The sequence below is a fragment of the Hyperolius riggenbachi genome, chromosome 6 (genome assembly GCF_040937935.1).
Source record: "Hyperolius riggenbachi isolate aHypRig1 chromosome 6, aHypRig1.pri, whole genome shotgun sequence".
In the NCBI taxonomy this organism is placed as follows: domain Eukaryota; kingdom Metazoa; phylum Chordata; class Amphibia; order Anura; family Hyperoliidae; genus Hyperolius; species Hyperolius riggenbachi.
The window spans coordinates 18,788,751-18,809,337 of record NC_090651.1 but is presented as its reverse complement, the minus strand read 5'-3'; the positions used below and the strand labels follow the sequence as shown (position 1 = coordinate 18,809,337).

Here is a 20,587-nt window from a genome sequence, read left to right as displayed (position 1 = left end):
CAGTTTAGTTAGCCAGATGTGCCCCCAGTATTAGGAAGGGTCCCCTCCCAGTTTAGTTAGCCAGATGTGCTCCCAGTATTAGGAAGGCTCCCCCCAAGTATAGGTAGCCAGATGTTCCCCCTCTATTAAGTAGCTCACTCCCCAGTTTAGATAGCCAGTGGTTTATCCGATATTAGGCAGCCCTAAGTTAGACAGCCAGATGTGCCCCCAGTGTTTGGAAGGTTTCTCTCCCACTATAGGAAGCCAGATGTGCCACCCATATTAAATAGAACCCTCCCAAGTTTAAATTGCCAGATGTGCCCCCAGTATTAGGCAGCCCCTTCCCCAAGTAGAATAGCCAGATGTGCCCTTAGTATTAGGCAGGCTCCTCCCAGTATAGGTAGCCAAATGCCCCTCCCCTTTAAGCAGCCAGTATAAAGCAGCTCCCCAACATGCAGTCGTGGGCGGAGCTGTAGAAATGCTGTTAATCGCCACGGAGCACTGTGATCTTCAGCCTGGCGCAGGCCCGCAGCGCCTCCTCTCTATGCAGTGGAGTAGTCTTAAGGGATGCAGAAGTTGCGACCGCACCGGGGCCCCTGCACCAGAGGAGCCCACTAGGGCCCTCCTTCATCCATCTTATTATCTTTTCATTGGTGCTGTGCTGGTAATGAACACCTCTATATGTGCATTGCATAGTTGTAATCCCTAACAAACTGTCTCCTTACTGTAAATCATACGTCAGACTCTGGCCCGCGGGCCAAATCTGTCCCTCGGAGCCCTCAAATTTGGCCCTCAAGGGGTTTCCCCACTTTGCATTATGTTTGGCCCACTGTAGACCACCAGCGAAGCTATATTGGAGGTGAAGCCCTAACACTATGGACAACATTTAATTTATTTATTATTAATTAATTTATTTATTAATGACCTAGTGGATACAGTAGTGAGCAATGTTGCTATTTTTGCAGATGATACAAAATTGTGCAGAATCATCAACTCTAAGGAAGATAGTGTTATATTGCAACAGGATCTGGATAGGATGGCTATATGGGCACATACATGGCAGATGAAATTCAATGTTGACAAATGTAAAGTCATGCATTTTGGTCGTACCAATGGTCTAACATCATACAAAATAAATGGGATACAGTTGGGGACATCAAACTTGGAGAAGGACTTAGGAGTACTCATCGACAACAAGTTAAATAATCGTACTCAATGCCAAGCCGCTGCAGCTAAAGCTAACAAAATTTTGGGATGCATTAAAAGGGAAATAAAAACTCGAGATGCTAGCATAATATTGCCCCTGTTTAACTCTCTAGTAAGGCCACATCTGGAATATGGAATTCAGTTCTGGGCACCACATTACAAAAAAGATATTGCAGTTTTAGAGCAGGTGCAGAGACGAGCAACAAAATTGATACGTGGGATGGAAGGTCTCACTTACCAAGAAAGGTTAGATAAACTGGGTTTATTTAGTCTAGAGAAAAGACGCCTTAGAGGAGATCTAATTAACATGTATAAATACATCAGAGGGCAATATAATAGCTTGGCGGATGAGCTTTTTGTCCATAGGCCTTCTCAAAGGACTAGAGGACATGATCTGCGCATGGAGGAAAAACGTTTTAGCCATTTATTTAGGAAAGGGTTCTTTACAGTAAGAGTGATTAAGATGTGGAATGCATTGCCACAGGAAGTCGTTATGGCAAACTCTATACCTGCATTTAAAGGGGGCTTAGATGCTTTCCTTGCGTTGAATGACATCCATGGCTACAATTACTAGGTAATGCCAATGATGTTGATCCAGGGATTTTATCTGATTGCCATCTGGAGTCGGGAAGGAATTTTTACCTTGTAAGGGTTTTTTCGCCTTCCTCTGGATCAACAGGGATATGTGAGGGAGCAGGCTGGAGTTGTACTTTGTACTGGTTGAACTCGATGGACGTATGTCTTTTTTCAACCAAAGTAACTATGTAACTATGTAACTATGTAACATATGGGGAGATGGGAGAAATAACTTAAACACTATGGAACAGTGTAGGGGAGGGTAGGGGCCTCTAGACACCAGGGAACTGTATAGGGGAGGGAGGGTACCACTAAATACCAGGAGCTAAAGGGCGGCCATTAGACCCCTGGGAACTTTATAAGGGAAGAAGGTGGACACTGGGCAGTAGGCATTGAGGTTGGCCCGCAACTTGGTCCCAATGTACAATTTCGGCCCACATTGTATTTGAATTTGATACCCCTGCTCTAAATGCACCTCTCTGACACTGCAGCTCTCCTTGGTAGGTTTTGGGTCTCCATATCAATAGAGTGTTTGGGGTCCCATGCAAAACTTGCATGGGGGCCTCAAGCGCCACTGTCTCAGTTTAAAAAAAGGTGTCCACACACAATACAATAAAATAATCCAGTTTAATTTGATAAACACGGTCGGCCGTTCAGAAAAATTGAATGTTTTCTTTTTTTTATCCGTTTGAGAAATCTGATCGAACTTCCTGTTTATCTAAGTTGATTGGGAGTGGTGGATTTTTGTGATCAATGGTGTAGGGTAGATTGTCCATTTTTTTATGACGCAAGCATTTTTTTTTTTTTTCATAATTGGGGAAAAATGTTACAATCATGATTGTTGATTCTTGAATTGAAAAGAAATTAAAAAAAAAAAAAAACTGTATGGTCACCTTAAGGATGAGTAGAATTGGTGTTGCAGCTATTCGCTTTATTTATTTATTTACCTTCCTATTAAAAAATTGCAATACCGCTTATAAATCGTTTTAGGCATATTCGCATATTCGTTAAATTAAATAATGTTTCCTTAAAAGTACAGTATATCAAAATGTGCCTTTAAATCTCAGATTCCTCGTTTCGCTCTCTCGTCTTGTTGTTTGGAGTCACTCCCTCCCCCGCTCTCTCTCTCTCTCTCACTCTCTCTCTCTTTAAATTAATTATTTTATAATTAGCCCACAACATTCTCATTCTTCAGCATTTTTTTTTAGGTAAACTTGGCTGTGCCTTTAAGCACGTTCCCGGATCATTGACCATGCACTTGAATGGCACAGAGCACATAAGAAAAACATTAAGGCTCACTAGATTGTCAAAATATATATCACTGACAAACACCCAGAAAGGCTTCCAAATGGGAGGCAGAAGGTCTAAGTCAGCATAATCCGAATCAATGAGCCGCGGCAAGCTGTGCCCAGCCCCTGTCTGGCTGGGGAGAGCCGTGCCACGTTCTCTGCCTACCTAGGCCTGCTCTCATTCAAGGTTATTTGTGAGAGGAACGCGCACCCGCTGGGGCAAACAGGGCTGCTTCACCGGGCTACAGGGGCCAGGCGGAGAGGCACACACGCAAACAGGGATGCTTCACCGGGCTACAGGGGCCAGGAGGAGAAGCACACACACTGGGGCAAACAGGGATGCTTCACCGGGCTACAGGGGCCAGGAGGAGAAGCGCACACGCTGGGGCAAACAGGGCTGCTTCACTGGGCTACAGGGGCCAGGAGGAGAGGCGCACACGCTGCGGCAAACAAGGCCGCTTCACCGGACTACAGGGGCCAGGAGGAGAGGCACACACGCTGGGGCAAACCGGGCTGCTTCTCCGGGCTACAGGAGCCAGGAGGAGAGGCACACACGCTGGGGTAAACAGGGCTGCGTCACCGGGCTACAGGGGCCAGGAGGAGGCGCACACGCTGGGGTAAACAGGGCTGCTTCCCTGGGCTACAGGGGCCAGGAGGAGAGGCGCACACGCTGGTGCAAACAGGGCTGCTTCACCAGGATACAGGGGCCAGGAGGAGAAGCACACACTGGGGCACACAGGGCTGCTTCACCGGGCTACAGAAGCCAGGAGGAGAAGCACATACGCTGGGGCAAACAGGGCTGCTTCACCAGGCTACGGGGGCCAGGTGGAGAAGCACACGCACTGGGGCAAACAGGGCCGCTTCACTGGGCTACAGGGGCCAGGAGGAGAGGCACACACGCTGGGGCAAACCAGTAGAGTGGGAGTTCCTTCCCCAGCACAAAGCAGATCATCTGATCCAGTCCACCTCCTCCCACTGCTAACATAGAGTAACTCCTAGTGGCCAATATTACAACTACACTTCAACAGATCCTGAAGGCAGGCAGTGCATGGTGATATTACCAGTACTAATTCATTGAGTAAGTAACATAACCTGTGTTACCATAGCAACGTACTGTTGGTACGGTAATATCGCCATGCTCTGCCTGTGCAAGGCAATATAACCGGCAGTTCTTCCATCAGGCCCATAGATAAATAGATATTAGATAGGAATAGATAGATAGATAGATAGATAGATAGATAGATATTTTATTTTGCTGTTATTCTGCAGCGTAATTTACAGTCATCGCTTTTGGCTTTGACCTTCTTCATCTTAATTCTCCTTCTTTTTCTTCTCTTTCCTTAGGAAATTGCAGCTTACTTGATAACATTTGAAAAACATGAAGAATGGCTGACAACCTCCCCCAAAACAAGGTAGGAACGCTGCTTTTAAATTGTATCTGCTGTAATTACCATTGATCCCTTTGCCGAAGATTCGTCGTCTGGCGGTAGAAGGACCTGATTGCAGGTGGCATGCAATAAATGAGTTAAACTTTTCATGTTTTCTCCTGAAATGTGAATGCTGACTTGTAACTAAGAAAAGAGCAGAAGAGGAGGAGGATAAAGTGTCTACTGAAGGGGGGGGGGGGGAAAGTCATTCAACCATCTATCTCCATGCTAGATTCTTCTCCAAACCCCATCTTGATCCACCATTTTGACTGGAATCTGGACCCCGTGCTTTTGTTTCTTCTCTCCGTGTTGCTTAAAATTTCATATCTTCCTTAAAGCACACTTGACCCCCAAAGCAAAGTTACCAAGATAAGCACAGAGTTAGGTTCATGCTGGATCCCCATTCTGCACCTCTCTCTCTGTTACTCTCCTTGTTTGTCCTGGTCTTCGTAATTCCTTCTTGAACATTTTGACTTTTGGCTAAAATCAAATTTTCAGACAGGAAGAGGCGGGCTTGCTGCAATGTTCCCTCCTATCACCCTCACATTCCCTCCTCTTCCCTATCTCATTCCCTCCCCTTAACCATGTCAGTATCCCTTAAAGAGAATCTGTATTGTTAAAATCGCACAAAAGTAAACATACCAGTGCGTTAGGGGACATCTCCTATTACCCTCTGTCACAATTTCGCCGCTCCTCGCCGCATTAAAAGTGGTTAAAAACAGTTTTAAAAAGTTTGTTTATAAACAAACAAAATGGCCACCAAAACAGGAAGTAGGTTGATGTACAGTATGTCCACACATAGAAAATACATCCATACACAAGCAGGCTGTATACAGCCTTCCTTATGAATCTCAAGAGATCATTTGTGTGTTTCTTTCCCCCTGTTCTCATGCACTGAAGTTTCAGGCTGCTTGTTTCTTCCTGCAAACAGCTTTGCCCTTGTCTGTAATTCTTCAGTATGTGAAAGCCCAGCCAGCTCAGAGGACGATTTATCCAGCTTGTAAAAGATAAGAGAGAAGAGAGAAGCTACTCTAATCCTAAATAACACACAGGCAGTGTGCATAGAGGGGCCTGGAAGGGGGAGTTCATAGCAGAACCACAACACTGAAGAACTTGGCAGCCTTCCAGACACAGGCCGACAAGTCTGACAGGGGAAGGATACATTGATTTATTACAGAGACAGTGATAGTATAAAGTGCTGCAGTAAGCCAGAACACATTAGAATAGCTTTTTGAACTTGTAGGATGATAAAAAACAGGATGCAATTTTTGTTACGGAGTCTCTTTAAGGACCAGAGACCGCTGGTAAAAAGAAATGGCTTCTGACCGCCTCATGGAGCAATGCTGTCATACTAACAGCAGGACGAGTGAGCTTCAGTGACTGGAGAGTGGCGCAATCCGCGGTAGTGGTGGGTCCATGCGGAATGCGGAAGATAAAATTTACGCCCTGGCTGGCTTAGGCAGACACAAACGGGGTGTAGATTTCAACTTCTGCCTTCCGAAAGTGGTTAAAAAGAGGAAACTTGCAACCCTTTTTCGAAAATTTGACTGTAGCCTTAAGTCAAATGTTTGAAAGAGGGGACCAATGGGAACGAGGAGAGAACTGGACAATGCACAGAGGTATGTGGACCCAGCATGAATCCAGCATAATACCTCTGTGCTTACCGTAGGTAGCTTTGCCTCTGGTCAGATCAAGACTATAGGAGGTCCATCCTGCAACCAGCACCATCTCTTTGTATAGACTCACCCAAGACTTGTGGTGGCCTGATGAAACAAATCTCCATCATCAATGCTAGCCCCATCCAAGTCTATAAACAGAGACCAGACTGGTGGGAGGAAGCAAGCTGAGCAGAGGAGCTCGAGTACTGACCTCCTCTAGATGCTCTTTAGGCAAGACAGAAGACTGCTCAGATGTTGGCACCATAAACCCTTTATAACTGGGAATCCTACTTGATTAGATTAGGTCTGAAGAGCTCCTATGCACAACAGCAGTGGGTATGGTGCTTTGCGAGGTGGGGTGGTTATGCCATCCAAGGGTGTAACTACAATTCATGCCCCCTCCCCCAAAAAATTGATGCCCCCCCCCTTCCCCAATGTTCACACCCTTCCCTTGCCTTCCCTTGTTGCCTTTCACGGCTTGGGGCCCCATCTCACAAGGGTCAAAAAACAAGTGTTGCCATCATGATCTTCACACCGAAACAAGACACTTGATCTGGAGAATCGGAGGTAGGGAAGTTTAGTAGTTGAGGTCCTCCACAGCTCTAGGCCCCTGATTGCAGGGGCTGCATTCATCTAGTTGCACCCCTGATGCCATCCCTTTTGGCAAATTTCCCCTACCCACTGCTGACGGCTATAGTGGCCTTGTATGCTGATCTGGGGAAAAGTCTTGGTGGTGGTGGTAGTGGGGAGATTATATTTATGCTTGCGAGGATTTTCTCTAAACAAATTTAGTACCATAGAAAACTTCCTGAGCTGCAGTTTTTGAGCAAATACACTCAACCGGGCACAGACCAGAGCAGGTTCTTAGTTACAATTCAGTGGTTCTTAAGCAACCTATAGATCAAATAGTTTTAGAAAAGTTTTAGTAAATTTGGCAAGCCATACCCAGCTATGATCCGTGCATAGAGAAAGACAGCTGGCTGCATTGTGACTGAATCAACCCCATGCCTTCTACCATAAAGCAAACTGTTCTGCCGTTTTAAGTGAATTTGGCCAATAAAACAAGTATTCTGTCCATCAATCACCAAACATCCTGATTGCTGGTAAAATTTGCCTTGTTTAGTTCTCAGCATACAGGGAATACAGGGAAGCTATATTGGGGATTGAGAAGCACTAGGCACCAAGAAAGCTATATTGGGGAGGAAAAGGGAGAAGCATTAGGCACCAGGGAACTATATTGGGGATTGAGAAGCACTAGGCACCAGAAAAGCTATATTGGGGAGGAAGGGGGGAGCACTAGGCATCAGGGGAGCTATATTAGCAAGAGGGAAGCAGTAGGCACCAGGAAAGCTATATTGGTGATTGAGAAGCAATAGGCACCAGGAAAGCTATATTGTGGAAGAAGGGGGGAGCACTGGGCACCAGGAAAGCTATATTGGGGAAGTAGGGGAGAGCACTGGGCACCAGGGGAGCTATATTGGCGAGAGGGAAGCACTAGGCACCAGGAAAGCCATATTGTGGAGGAAAGGGGAGAAGCACTAGGCACCAGGAAATCTATATTGGGGTGGGGGAAGCTTTAGGCACCAGGGACGCTATTTTGGTGATTGAGAAGCTATAGGCACCAGGGAAACCATATTGGCGAGAGGGAAGCACCAGGCTCCAGGGAAGTTATATTGGGGATTGAGAAGCACTAGGCACCAGGGAAGCCATGTTGGAGAGGAAAGGAATGAAGCACTAGGCACCAGGAAATCTATATTGTGTGGGGGAAGTACTAGGCACCAGGGAAGCCATATTAGGGATGAAAGGGGAAAAGCATTAGGCATCAGGGAAGCTATATTGGGGATGGGGAAGCACTAGGCACCAGGGAAGCCATACTGGGGAGGAAAGGAGGGAGCACTAGGCACCAGGCAAGCTATATTGTGGAGGTAAGGGGGGAAGCACTAGGCACCAGGAAATCTATATTGGGGTGGGGGAAGCACTAGGCACCAGGGAAGCTATATTGAGGAGGATGGGGGAAGTACTAGGCACCAGAGAAGCTGGGGGGGGGGGGGGGGGGGGCACCAGAGATATACAACATGGTGGAGGGAGGGGAAAATTCAAATGAACCTGCAGTCCCTATCTTGTTCATTGACCGCGGGCTACCTGTATAGAAATAGTAACCGTTGTTCATTCGGGTCCTTGATAAGTTGAAAATGTCTGTAGAGTTGCCTATAAACAAAACAAGATGAATTTTGATGAATCCAAGTAAGTATGACAATATTTGTTGTTACCATTCCTACTACAGTTTAGTAATCCATTCTGAGTGGAATAATCCAACGCACAACAATGCAAACAACAGAGGACTGCAAATCAGCTTATCATTTCAATTGTCTTGGTCAATCTGATACTGAGCGAATCCCATTTGATCTGTTATCGGCTTAATGACAGTAAAATGGTGCCATTTGGAGTGTGTTTAGCCGGTATCTGCTGAATCACGCTCATATAAGGACGTGTGCGAAACCTTATTATGCAAATAATGCAATTAAAGCGTGGAACATTCTGCTTATTTTGCACAGTGCAACGATCTTCCCGAATCCCCTAATATTTCATTTAGCAAAGATTGCTTGAAAATGTCGAAAAATGTGTTTAGTGAGAGTATTGAAATGTATGTTGTCCCCTCCATTCAGGGCCGGTTCTCTCATGAAGCAAGTAGAAACATTCACATCAGGCGCAGAGATTACAGGGGCAGCATGTTTGTACTGTGTGTTTACACTAACAGCATGTGGTCAGAGTAGGAGGAGAAGTGAGAGGAGAGCGAGTGAGGTCATCATTGGGGAAAAGCAGCTTGTTGTGCTGTGTGAGGAGTCTGACAGTGAGTGAGGAGGGGGAGGCAGGAGAGCAGCAGTGTTTCATTTGACTTGCACAGCAGAAGGGAGGAGGTGGCACTGCTGTCCTGACTGAGGAGGAATAGGGGGTGAGCAGTTTGTTTGTCACAGACTCACAGCCAGCCAGTGTGCTATTGTGTTAAGCTTCAGCATGTCATGTGAGAACATTAAATGAAGCGGAGTAAATTGTCGGGTGCTGTGTGATCATTGCAAATTGCCTGCATTAGCAGTTGTGTTACCCCTTGTACCGCCTGCAGCTGTAGTTGCATAGTCCCCTGTATCATCTGTAGTAGCAGTTGCATTGTTCCTTGTATCAGGAGCAGTTGTGTTACCCCCTGTACTGCCTGCAGTAGCAGTTGGGTCATCCCCCTGTATCGCCTGCAGTAGCAGTTGCATCATCCCCCTGTATCGCCTGCAGTTGCATATGTGTTACCCCCTTTATCGCCTGCAGTAGCAGATGCGTCATCCCCCCGTATCGCCTACTGTTGCAGCTATGTTACCCCCTGTATCTCCTGTAGTAGCAGTTGCCTCATCATAGCAGTTGTGTTACCCCTGTATCGCCTGCAGTAACAGTTGCATTACCACTGTATCACCTGCAGTAACAGTTGCATTACCCCTGTATCCTCTGCAGTAGGAGTTGCGTTGTGCCCATATCGCCTGCAATAGCAGATGCATTACCCCTATATCGCCTGCAGTTGCATTATCCCTGTATCGCCTGCAGTAGCAGTTGCATTACCCCTGTATTGCCTGCAGTAGCAGTTGCGTCATCCCCCTGTATTGCCTGCAGTAGCAGTTGCGTCACCCCCCTGTATCGCCTGCAGTAGCAGTTGCATTAGCCCTGTATCGCCTGCAGTAGCAGTTGCATTACCCCTGTATTGCCTGCAGTAGCAGTTGCATTACCCCTGTATTGCCTGCAGTAGCAGTTGCATTACCCCTGTATCGCCTGCAGTAGCAGTTGCATTACCCCTGTATCGCCTGCAGTAGCAGTTGCATTACCCCTGTATCGTCTGCAGTAGCAGTTGCGTCACCTCCCTGTATCGCCTGCAGTAGTATTTGCATTACCCCCCTGTATCGCCTGCAATAGTAGTTGCATTACCCCTGTATCGCCTGCAATAGCAGTTGCATTATCCCCTGTATCGTCTGCAGTAGCAGTTGCGTCATCCCCCTGTATCGCCTGCAGTAGCAGTTGCGTTACCCTGTATCGCCTGCATTAGCAGTTGCATTACCCCTGTATCGCCTGCAGTAGCAGTTGCGTTACCCTGTATCGCCTGCATTAGCAGTTGCATTACCCCGTATCGCCTGCATTAGCAGTTGCGTTTCCGCTGTATCACCTGCAGTAGCAGTTGCGTCATCCCCCTGTATTGCCTGCAGTAGTAGTTGCATTACCCCTGTATCACCTGCAGTAGTAGTTGCATTACCCCTGTATCGCCTGCAGTAGTAGTTGCATTACCCCTGTATCCTCTGCAGTAGCAGTTGCATTACCCCTGTATCGCCTGCAGTAGCAGTTGCATTACCCCTGTATCGCCTGCAGTAGCAGTTGCATTACCCCTGTATCGCCTGCAGTAGCAGTTGCATTACCCCTGTATCCTCTGCAGTAGCAGTTGCATTACCCCTGTATCGCCTGCAGTAGCAGTTGCATTACCCCTGTATCGCCTGCAGTAGCAGTTGCATTACCCCTGTATCGCCTGCAGTAGCAGTTGCATTACCCCTGTATCGCCTGCAGTAGCAGTTGCATTACCCCTGTATCGTCTGCAGTAGCAGTTGCGTCACCCCCCTGTATCGCCTGCAGTAGTATTTGCATTACCCCCCTGTATCGCCTGCAATAGTAGTTGCATTACCCCTGTATCGCCTGCAGTAGCAGTTGCGTCATCCCCCTGTATCGCCTGCAGTAGCAGTTGCGTTACCCTGTATCGCCTGCATTAGCAGTTGCATTACCCCTGTATCGCCTTCAGTAGCAGTTGCGTTACCCTGTATCGCCTGCATTAGCAGTTGCATTACCCCGTATCGCCTGCATTAGCAGTTGCGTTTCCGCTGTATCACCTGCAGTAGCAGTTGCGTCATCCCCCTGTATTGCCTGCAGTAGTAGATGCATTACCCCTGTATCGCCTGCAGTAGTAGTTGCATTACCCCTGTATCCTCTGCAGTAGCAGTTGCATTACCCCTGTATCCTCTGCAGTAGCAGTTGCATTACCCCTGTATCGCCTGCAGTAGCAGTTGCATTACCCCTGTATCGCCTGCAGTAGCAGTTGCATTACCCCTGTATCGCCTGCAGTAGCAGTTGCATTACCCCTGTATCCACTGCAGTAGCAGTTGCATTACCCCTGTATTGCCTGCAGTAGTGGTTGCATTACCCCTGTATCGCCTGCAGTAGCAGTTGCATTACCTCTGTATCGCCTGCAGTAGTAGTTGCATTACCCCTGTATCGCCTGCAGTAGCAGTTGCGTTACCCCTGTATCACCTGCAGTAGTAGTTGCATTACCCCTGTATCGCCTGCAGTAGCAGTTGCATTACCCCTGTATCGCCTGCAGTAGCAGATGCATTACCCCTGTATCACCTGCAGTAGTAGTTGCATTACCCCTGTATCGCCTGCAGTAGCAGTTGCGTTACCCCTGTATCACCTGCAGTAGTAGTTGCATTACCCCTGTATCGCCTGCAGTAACAGTTGCATTACCCCTGTATCGCCTGCAGTAGTAGTTGCATTACCCCTGTATCACCTGCAGTAGTAGTTGCATTACCCCTGTATCGCCTGCAGTAGCAGTTGCATTACCCCTGTATCGCCTGCAGTAGCAGTTGCATTACCCCTGTATTGCCTGCAGTAGCAGATGCATTACCCCTGTATTGCCTGCAGTAGCAGATGCATTACCCCTGTATCGCCTGCAGTAGCAGTTGCATTACCCCTGTATCGCCTGCAGTAGCAGTTGCATTACCCCTGTATCGCCTGCAGTAGCAGTTGCATTACCCCTGTATCGCCTGCAGTAGCAGTTGCGTTACCCCTGTATTGCCTGCAGTAGCAGTTGCATTACCCCTGTATCGCCTGCAGTAGCAGTTGCATTACCCCTGTATCGCCTGCAGTAGCAGTTGCATTACCCCTGTATCGCCTGCAGTAGCAGTTGCATTACCCCTGTATCGCCTGCAGTAGCAGTTGCATTACCCCTGTATCGCCTGCAGTAGCAGTTCCATTACCCCTGTATTGCCTGCAGTAGTAGTTGCATTACCCCTGTATCGCCTGCAGTAGTATTTGCATTACCCCCCTGTATCACCTGCAGTAGCAGTTGCATTACCCCTGTATCGCCTGCAGTAGCAGTTGCGTTACCCCTGTATCACCTGCAGTAGTAGTTGCATTACCCCTGTATTGCCTGCAGTAGTAATTGCATTACCCCTGTATTACCTGCAGTAGTATTTGCATTACCCCCCTGTATCACCTGCAGTAGTAGTTGCATTACCCCTGTATCCTCTGCAGTAGCAGTTGCGTCATCCCCCTGTATCCTCTGCCGTAGCAGTTGCGTCATCCCCCTGTATCGCCTGCAGTAGCAGTTGCGTCATCCCCCTGTATCGCCTGCAGTAACAGTTGCATTACCCCTGTATTGCCTGCAGTAGCAGTTGCATTACCCCTGTATCACCTGCAGTAGCAGTTGCATTACCCCTGTATTGCCTGCAGTAGCAGTTGCATTACCCCTGTATCCTCTGCAATAGCAGTAGCAGGCAATACAGGGGTAATCCCTGTATTGCCTGCAGTAGTAGTTGCATTACCCCTGTATCGCCTGTAGTAGCAGTTGCGTTATCCCCCATGCTGCTCGCAGTAACCATACCTTTGTCCTTTCCATATGCTCAGCGCTTTATTTCAGCAGGCTGAGAGTTTCTCCACAACGTTTCCCAGGAATAAACTGACATCTGAGCTTTGGGATCCGGTTGGCTTATTTATCACTCACAATAGCAGCACTTACAGTATATTTTGACACATATTCCCAGAAATCCACACGGCTGGTTTTAAATATAGACTCAGCCTTGTGTTGTGAAAAAAACCCCATCGTATCCCCCGGTGTAGCATAAGCTCTCCGTTTCCAAGATTTATATGATTATTTCCTCTTCTAATCAGCTTTATGACACATTTATACAAACAAAAATACAACAACGTCCTTGTTTATTGTCTAATCGCAGCGCAGTCGGGTTCGGGTTTTAAAATTGATGCTGAACGCGTCACCGTGAGCGCGAGCCTTGCAATATAATTTATTTGTTTTGCTTTAGTACGTTATTTGGATTGCACTTGTCTATTTTAGAGGGGTGTTAGGTTTCAATAAAGTCATGTTTTGTATATTTTATTGTTGTTCATTAAAGGAAACATCCCAGGGAATGTAAAAAAAAAAATCAACTTACCTGGGCTTCCTCCAGCCCCTGGCAGCTGTCCTGTGCCCTCGCCACAGCTCCGGCGGCTCCCGGTCTCCTCCGGTGCAGATGCCGACCTTGCCAGTCTGGCATCTACCGTGCCTGCGCGAGAGCCGATTGGTGTGTCACGCTGACGTTATCTGGAGTGTTCTGCGCAGGCACAGTGCACTCCAGATGACGCCTGCGCGAAAGGCGCTCGGTGTCGCACTGACGCCACTCAGTGTCGTGCTGACATTATCTGGAGTGTTCTGCACAGGCACAGTACACTCCAGATGACGCCTGCGCCAGAGTCGCTCGTTATCTGGAGTGTTCTCCGCAGAAACAGAACTACCGTGTCTGCGCAGAACACTCCCGATGACGTCAGCGCGACACTGAACGGCTTTGCTGGATCCGGACATGTTAGGATTAGTAAGGTATGAAGGAAGGACAGACGATGGTCCTGAGAGCTGAATACTCACCTGTAGACGCAGGAAGATAGATCCCAGTGATGTCACCCGAGGATGAGCGCTCCCCAATCCATCTTCCCATCTTCCTGCCCCCGGGAACAGGTGACGGTACACAATGGGGCATGAGTGAGAGTTCAGAAGATTGGGGCACCTTGTGTGACAGCCGTTGGGGATCTTTAAGATCGGATCCACTGTGACAGTTGTTATTGGTGCATGTCGCAAAGCTGCGTTCACTTAATTGCGCACCTGCGCCTATGTCCCGAGATCTTAAAAACAACTGCACAGCGCTAAAAAAAATTAGTATAAAATCCTTCAGCGCTAATCAGATAAGTCCACCACCACGTACACCATAGAAAATGGATGCGCTTATCAGATGGTGACAGACCTTAATTACAGGGTCTGTAATAAAGCAAGATAGGTCAGCGGCTGGTAACTTCCCTGCTGGCCTCCTCCTCCACATAAACACTCAGCGATATCTCAAATTCTCAATGGAGTGCACATCAAAGTTTGCTTGAAAAAATAATGATAGACTCATCTAAGCGTATCTATCTTCAGTTTAATAAAACTTTTTGTTAAAAACAATGAATAAAAATTGATCATCAATCACTTACATCTGGGTCCTTTTTACATGGACCCACAGCAGTAATCAGCATGTAAAACAATACAGGACGCCGTCCAGCCACGCATCCGCCTCACCCGACCGGTTTGACTGTTGCAGTTTCATCAGGGGCTAGTAAAAAACTTTTTTACTAGCCCCTGATGAAACTGCAACAGTGAAACCGGTCGGGTGAGGCGGATGCGTGGCTGGACGGCGTCCTGTATTGTTTTACATGCTGATTACATCTGGTAAGCGCATCCATTTTCTATGGTGTACGTGGTGGTGGACTTATCTGATTAGCGCTGAAGGATTTTATACTACTGTCAAGGACACTACACTGCAGTGTTGGACTTTTGGCTGCTTATGTTTTTATCAATTAATTGACTATAAAAATAATTTTTTGGGGTTGCGCTGATATATATCCATATGCTTTGTGCTAAAAAAAAATTCACTGATCGGCAGAAGAATCGTGACGTGGGTACGAGCCTTGAGAGCCCGCTCCCCCTCCTCTGCTTCTTACCTTTCTCCTTCTGGCTGGAATCAACCCTTTCTGGCGAGGGGGTCAGCCACATGAATTCATTTTCTCCATTTGTTTCTGTCCTGGCCTGGGCATTCTCAGTCGGGATAAGATATAATGGTGGTGGATGGGCACTCCATCATAAAACAGTAAGGTGCTTGATGCTGAGGCATAAGCAACGCCTCTTCAGTAGTAGGCAATCCAATGCATCAGCACACCAATTTCCATCAAACACGCTCTTTATTGAGCCATATGTTTCCACAATAGTTGGCCGACAATTGTCGGCTAACTTTTGTGGAAACATATGGCTCCATAAAGAGCGTGTTTGATGGAAATTGGTGTGCTGATACATTGGATTCTTAGTTGGGAGGCTCAGCTTTTTTATGTGCCGCCGAACCAAGTAGACCCACCGCAGTTTCCACTAATGACGATTTGTGTATACACCTGCTTGCATGATTTTCACAATGTAAGACTATGGGCTCGATTCACAAAGCAGTGCTAACCCAGTTAGAGACTTTAGGCGTGATAACCATTTCACCACGCTGGTGAAAAGCCAGTTTAGGCGTGATAAGTTTAGGCGTGATAAGTTTAGGTGTGATAAGTTTAGGTGTGATAAGTTTAGGCATGCTAAGTTTAGATAAGTGTAGATCGCGTGCAAAGTCCCGCACGCAAAGCAGCGCCATTAAACTCTATGCGAAGTGCACCAGACTTTGCTAGCGCAAAACTTTTGATCAGCTGTGCACTGCGGTGCTAACGCAGTTGGTGCTTAAACTTATCACACCTAGACTTATTACACCTAAACTTATCACACCTAAACTTATCACACCTAAACTTATCACACCTAAACTTATCATGCCTAAACTGAGTTTAGGCATGATAAAGGGCTATTCACCAGGGTGCTGTTAGCACCGCTTTGTGAATCAGGCCCTATGTATCGATGTGTATGTCCATGCAGGGGTGCAGCTATCCTGGGCCGGGTGAGCAAAGATTTTACAATGGGTAGACACTGACTATATTTAAATGAATATTGTAAAAAAAAAAAAATAAGCAATTTTATTCATGAAAGGGAAGGTAGGGTAATCTGAGAGCACCCTGGAGTAAAAACAAACACCACAGAGACACCGGGAGCCCCAATAGTGCAATATGTACAACAATGGAAGCAAAGGGTGGATAAGCATGTGTACTCACCTTGTGAGTCTTGTACTCAGGAATTCTCGCTAGTATCCAAGTCTTGTCATTGGACTAAAATTACTGCAGGAATCCGATTTTCACTATAAAATTCCAGATTCTCTGATTGGTCCAATGCTTACAAATTCTGTGATTGGGTAAAATTGCAGGTTTGCAGTAATGCGGTATTTGTGCCAAAATCCCATTTCCGACCGGAAATGCAGAGATGTCAATTCTGCGGAATCTGAATGCGCATCCCTATCTATATAGTCTAAGATTATAAAAGAAAATTCTGTTGTGTACCTTTTATAGAGAAACTATATAATGTTCATTCACTTATGGAAATAATACATTGGCCGGGACCAGGTCCTCCAGCACCCAAGGCTGAGACACCAAAGTGCGCCCCTCCATCCCTCCCACCCCAGCTGTCACACACTGATTGCTATTAGACTAAGAGGGCCACAGGGCCCACAACCTCCCCAACACCTCAATATCTAGTTCTCTGGCTTGCAGTCACTGCCATGTATCCCTTTTTCTTATTTCTCTCTGCTTCAAATACAATTAGGATTGACAGCTGAATGAATTCTGTGCCCCCTCCTACACTGCGCCCTGAGGCTGGAGCCTCTCCAGCCTATGCCTCGGCCCGGCCCTGATTGTCCCCAATTCTGGTTGCTGCGGGTGGTAATTTTATTTTTTTTGTTGGGAAAATACCACAATTGGTATTTTCCAGGGTGTTGTTTGTTTTTTTGTCAATTCTGAAAGATTTTTCCGCATGCGACCATTTTTGGGTTATTTTCTGAAATTTTGTCAAAATGCGGTATTTCATCAGGAAGCATGCGGTAAAAAATAATAATGGCCTTTAATTGAGTTCCATAAGTTAAGATAGTCTTTGGAAGTTTTTTGGGGTTTTTTTGGAGGGGGGAGGGGGAGGAGGTGTTTTTGATTATATAGCAACCTATGAAAAGTGTATTTATAGGCATCCCCTATAAAAAAAAAATCCAGTAAATATTTAGAGTTTTATTTCCACTGTTCTCTCTATTCCACACCCTGCCTTTATAGGAATTCCCCTAAAACAGCAATAGGTACGCCACTAAAAACTGCTAAATGCATACAAATTGACTTTACTGCCAGGTATCAGCAGGTCTTGAACTGATCGTAAAAGTATTTGCTAAAATGCCCCTATTTTCCATGCTAATTCAAAATTTTGCTACATTAATGCACATTTTATGACCTGATCTAACGCATTCGATAATTTGTGACTAAAATCTATCAGCATTTCAAACTGCATTTACTGAATGTGGTAAATTGCTGTGTATGCCGTAAATAGGCGCTAACCCTACCAGAATTGAGGCCGTTCTATAGAGGGAAATGAAAGTAAGTTAGGATAATGGAGCATAGGCGATGAATATGCAGTGTCAGTGCAGCCGCTGTAACAAGAAACCCCCTCAGCGGAGCTCCTCCTTAAGCCCAAATAAATATAATGTCGCTTTTGGATAACTTTTAATAACTTGTCTGCAGAGATTTATGGAGTAAAGTGAGCATCCAGCTGAGTGACAAATGGGAGCGGTGGTAGAGTGTTTTGTTTTGGCATTATCCTGGGAGAAGGGGGTCAGCTCTTGGGGCCCAGGAGAAATCATTCAGCCTCACAGAAGAGCGGAATGTGTCTCTGCGTAGTGGAATGCTTCACAATGCAATTCAGCCTTCTACAATGGTGTTCATTAATTTTCCGGGAGAGCCTGCTGCCTCCATTCTCCTCCTCGCACAATGCTGCTGCTGCGACTGCTTCCTCCATACGCCAGTCCTCTCCTCCACTCCTCTCTCTACTCACAGCCGCCTCTCCTCCTCGCACAATGCTGCTGCTGCGACTGCTTCCTCCATACGCCAGTCCTCTCCTCCACTCCTCTGCACTCATAGCCGCCTCTCCTCCTCGCACAATGCTGCCGCGACTGCTGCCTCCCTACTCCAGGCCTCTCCTCCACTCCTCTCTGCACTCACAGCCGCCTCTCCTCCTCGCACAATGCTGCAGTGATTGCTGCCTCCCTACACCAGTCCTCTCCTCCACTCCTCTCTGCACTCACAGCCGCCTCTCCTCCTCGCACAATGCTGCTGCGACTGCTTCCTCCCTACGCCAGTCCTCTCCTCCACTCCTCTCTGCACTCACAGCCGCCTCTCCTCCTCGCACAATGCTGCCGTGACTGCTGCCTCCCTACGCCAGTCCTCTCCTCCACTCCTCTCTCCACTCACAGCCATCTCTCCTCCTCACACAATGCTGCCGTGACTGCTGCCTCCCTATGCCAGTCCTCTCCTCCACTCCTCTCTGCACTCACAGCCATCTCTCCTCCTCGCACAATGCTGCCGTGACTGCTGCCTCCCTACGCCAGTCCTCTCCTCCACTCCTCTCTGCACTCACAGCCATCTCTCCTCCTCGCACAATGCTGCCGTGACTGCTGCCTCCCTACGCCAGTCCTCTCCTCCACTCCTCTCTGCACTCACAGCCGCCTCTCCTCCCGCACAATGCTGCCGCGACTGCTGCTTCCCTACACCAGTCCTCTTCTCCACTCCTCTCTGTACACACAGCCGCCTTTCCTCCTCGCACAATGCTGCTGTGACTGCTTCCCCCCTACACCAGTCCTCTCCTCCACTCCTCTCTGTACTCACAGCCGCCTTTCCTCCTCGCACAGTGCTGCCGGGACTGCTGCCTCCCTACACCAGTCCTCTCCTCCACTCCTCTCTACACTCACAGCCGCCTCTCCTCCTCGCACAATGCTGCTGCGACTGCTGCTTCCCTACACCAGTCCTCTTCTCCACTCCTCTCTGTACACACAGCCGCCTTTCCTCCTCGCACAGTGCTGCCGGGACTGCTGCCTCCCTACACCAGTCCTCTCCTCCACTCCTCTCCTCCACTCCTCTCTACACTCACAGCCGCCTCTCCTCCTCGCACAATGCTGCTGCGACTGCTGCTTCCCTACACCAGTCCTCTTCCCCACTCCTCTCTGTACACACAGCCGCCTTTCCTCCTCGCACAATGCTGCTGTGACTGCTTCCCCCCTACACCAGTCCTCTCCTCCACTCCTCTCTGTACTCACAGCCGCCTTTCCTACTCGCACAATGCTGCCGGGACTGCTGCCTCCCTACACCAGTCCTCTCCTCCACTCCTCTCCTCCACTCCTCTCTACACTCACAGCCGCCTCTCCTCCTCGCACAATGCTGCTGCGACTGCTGCTTCCCTACACCAGTCCTCTTCTCCACTCCTCTCTGTACACACAGCCGCCTTTCCTCCTCGCACAATGCTGCTGTGACTGCTTCCCCCCTACACCAGTCCTCTCCTCCACTCCTCTCTGCACTCACAGCCTCCTCTTCTCCATACACAATGCTGCTGCGACTGCTGTCTCCCTACGCCAGTCCTCTCCTCCACTCCTCTCTGCATTCACAGCCGCCTCTCCTCCATACACAATGCTGCTGCGACTGCTGTCTCCCTACGCCAGTCCTCCACTCCTCTCTCCACTCATGCCTGCCTCTCCTCCTCACACAATGCTGCCGCGACTACTGCCTCCCTATGCCAGTCCTCCACTCCTCTCTCCACTCATACCTGCCTCTCCTCCTCGCACAATACTGCCGCGACTGCTTCTTCCCTACGCCAGTCCTCACCTCCACTCCTCTCTGCACTCACAGCCGCCTCTCCTCTTCGCACAATGCTGCTACTACTGCTTCCTCCCTATGCCAGTCCTCTCCTCCACTCCTCTCTGCACTCACAGCCGCCTCTCCGCCTCGCACAGTGCTGCCGGGACTGCTGCCTCCCTACACCAGTCCTCTCCTCCACTCCTCTCTACACTCATAACTGCCTCTCCTCCTCGCACAATGCTGCCGCGACTGCTTCCTCCCTACGCCAGTCCTCTCCTCCACTCCTCTCCTCCACTCCTCTCTGCACTCATACCTGCCTCTCCTCCGCACACAATGCTGCCGCGACTGCTGCCTTCCTACGCCAGTCCTCTCCTCCCTACACCAGTCCTCTCCTCCACTCCTCTCTGCACTCACAGCCACCTCTCCTCCTCACACAATGCTGCTGGGACTGCTGCCTCCCTACACCAGACCTCTCCTCCACTCCTCTCTGCACTCACAGCCGCCTCTCCTCCTCACACAATGCTGCTGGGACTGCTGCCTCCCTACGCCAGGCTGGCGGTGGGCGGGAAGGAGGGTTTAAAAAAATAATTTTAAAAAGGAACGTTTATTACAAAAATAAAGAAATAAATATTTATTAAAAAAAATAAACATTGGGGGAGCAACCACAGCCCACCAACAGAAAGCTCTGTTGGTGGGCAGAAAGGGGGAGGGATTACTTGTGTGCTGAGTTGTAAGGCCCTGCAGCGAGGCTTTAAAGCTGCAGAGGCCTATTTTGTAAAAAATAGCCTGGTCACTAGGGGGGTGTAAGCCCAGGGTCCTCAAGTGGTTAAAGAACAAGCGACACCCATGCTAACCT

At 48.2% G+C, this 20,587-nt stretch overlaps 1 protein-coding gene across 11 annotated transcripts in view; it reads left to right on the top strand.

Annotated features, from left to right (window-relative positions):
• CAMTA1 (calmodulin binding transcription activator 1) overlaps positions 1-20,587 on the top strand; it is a 1,857,772-nt gene that overhangs the window by 508,538 nt on the left and 1,328,647 nt on the right. For all 11 annotated transcript variants that reach the window (XR_011021914.1, XM_068238930.1, XM_068238931.1 and 8 more), the window contains one exon: positions 4,395-4,462. Coding sequence is in view for 5 of the 11 variants with exons in the window: in XM_068238930.1 (XP_068095031.1) it covers positions 4,395-4,462 (68 nt within the window). In the remaining 6 variants the exon portion in view is untranslated. The remainder of the gene's footprint in view (positions 1-4,394; positions 4,463-20,587) is intronic.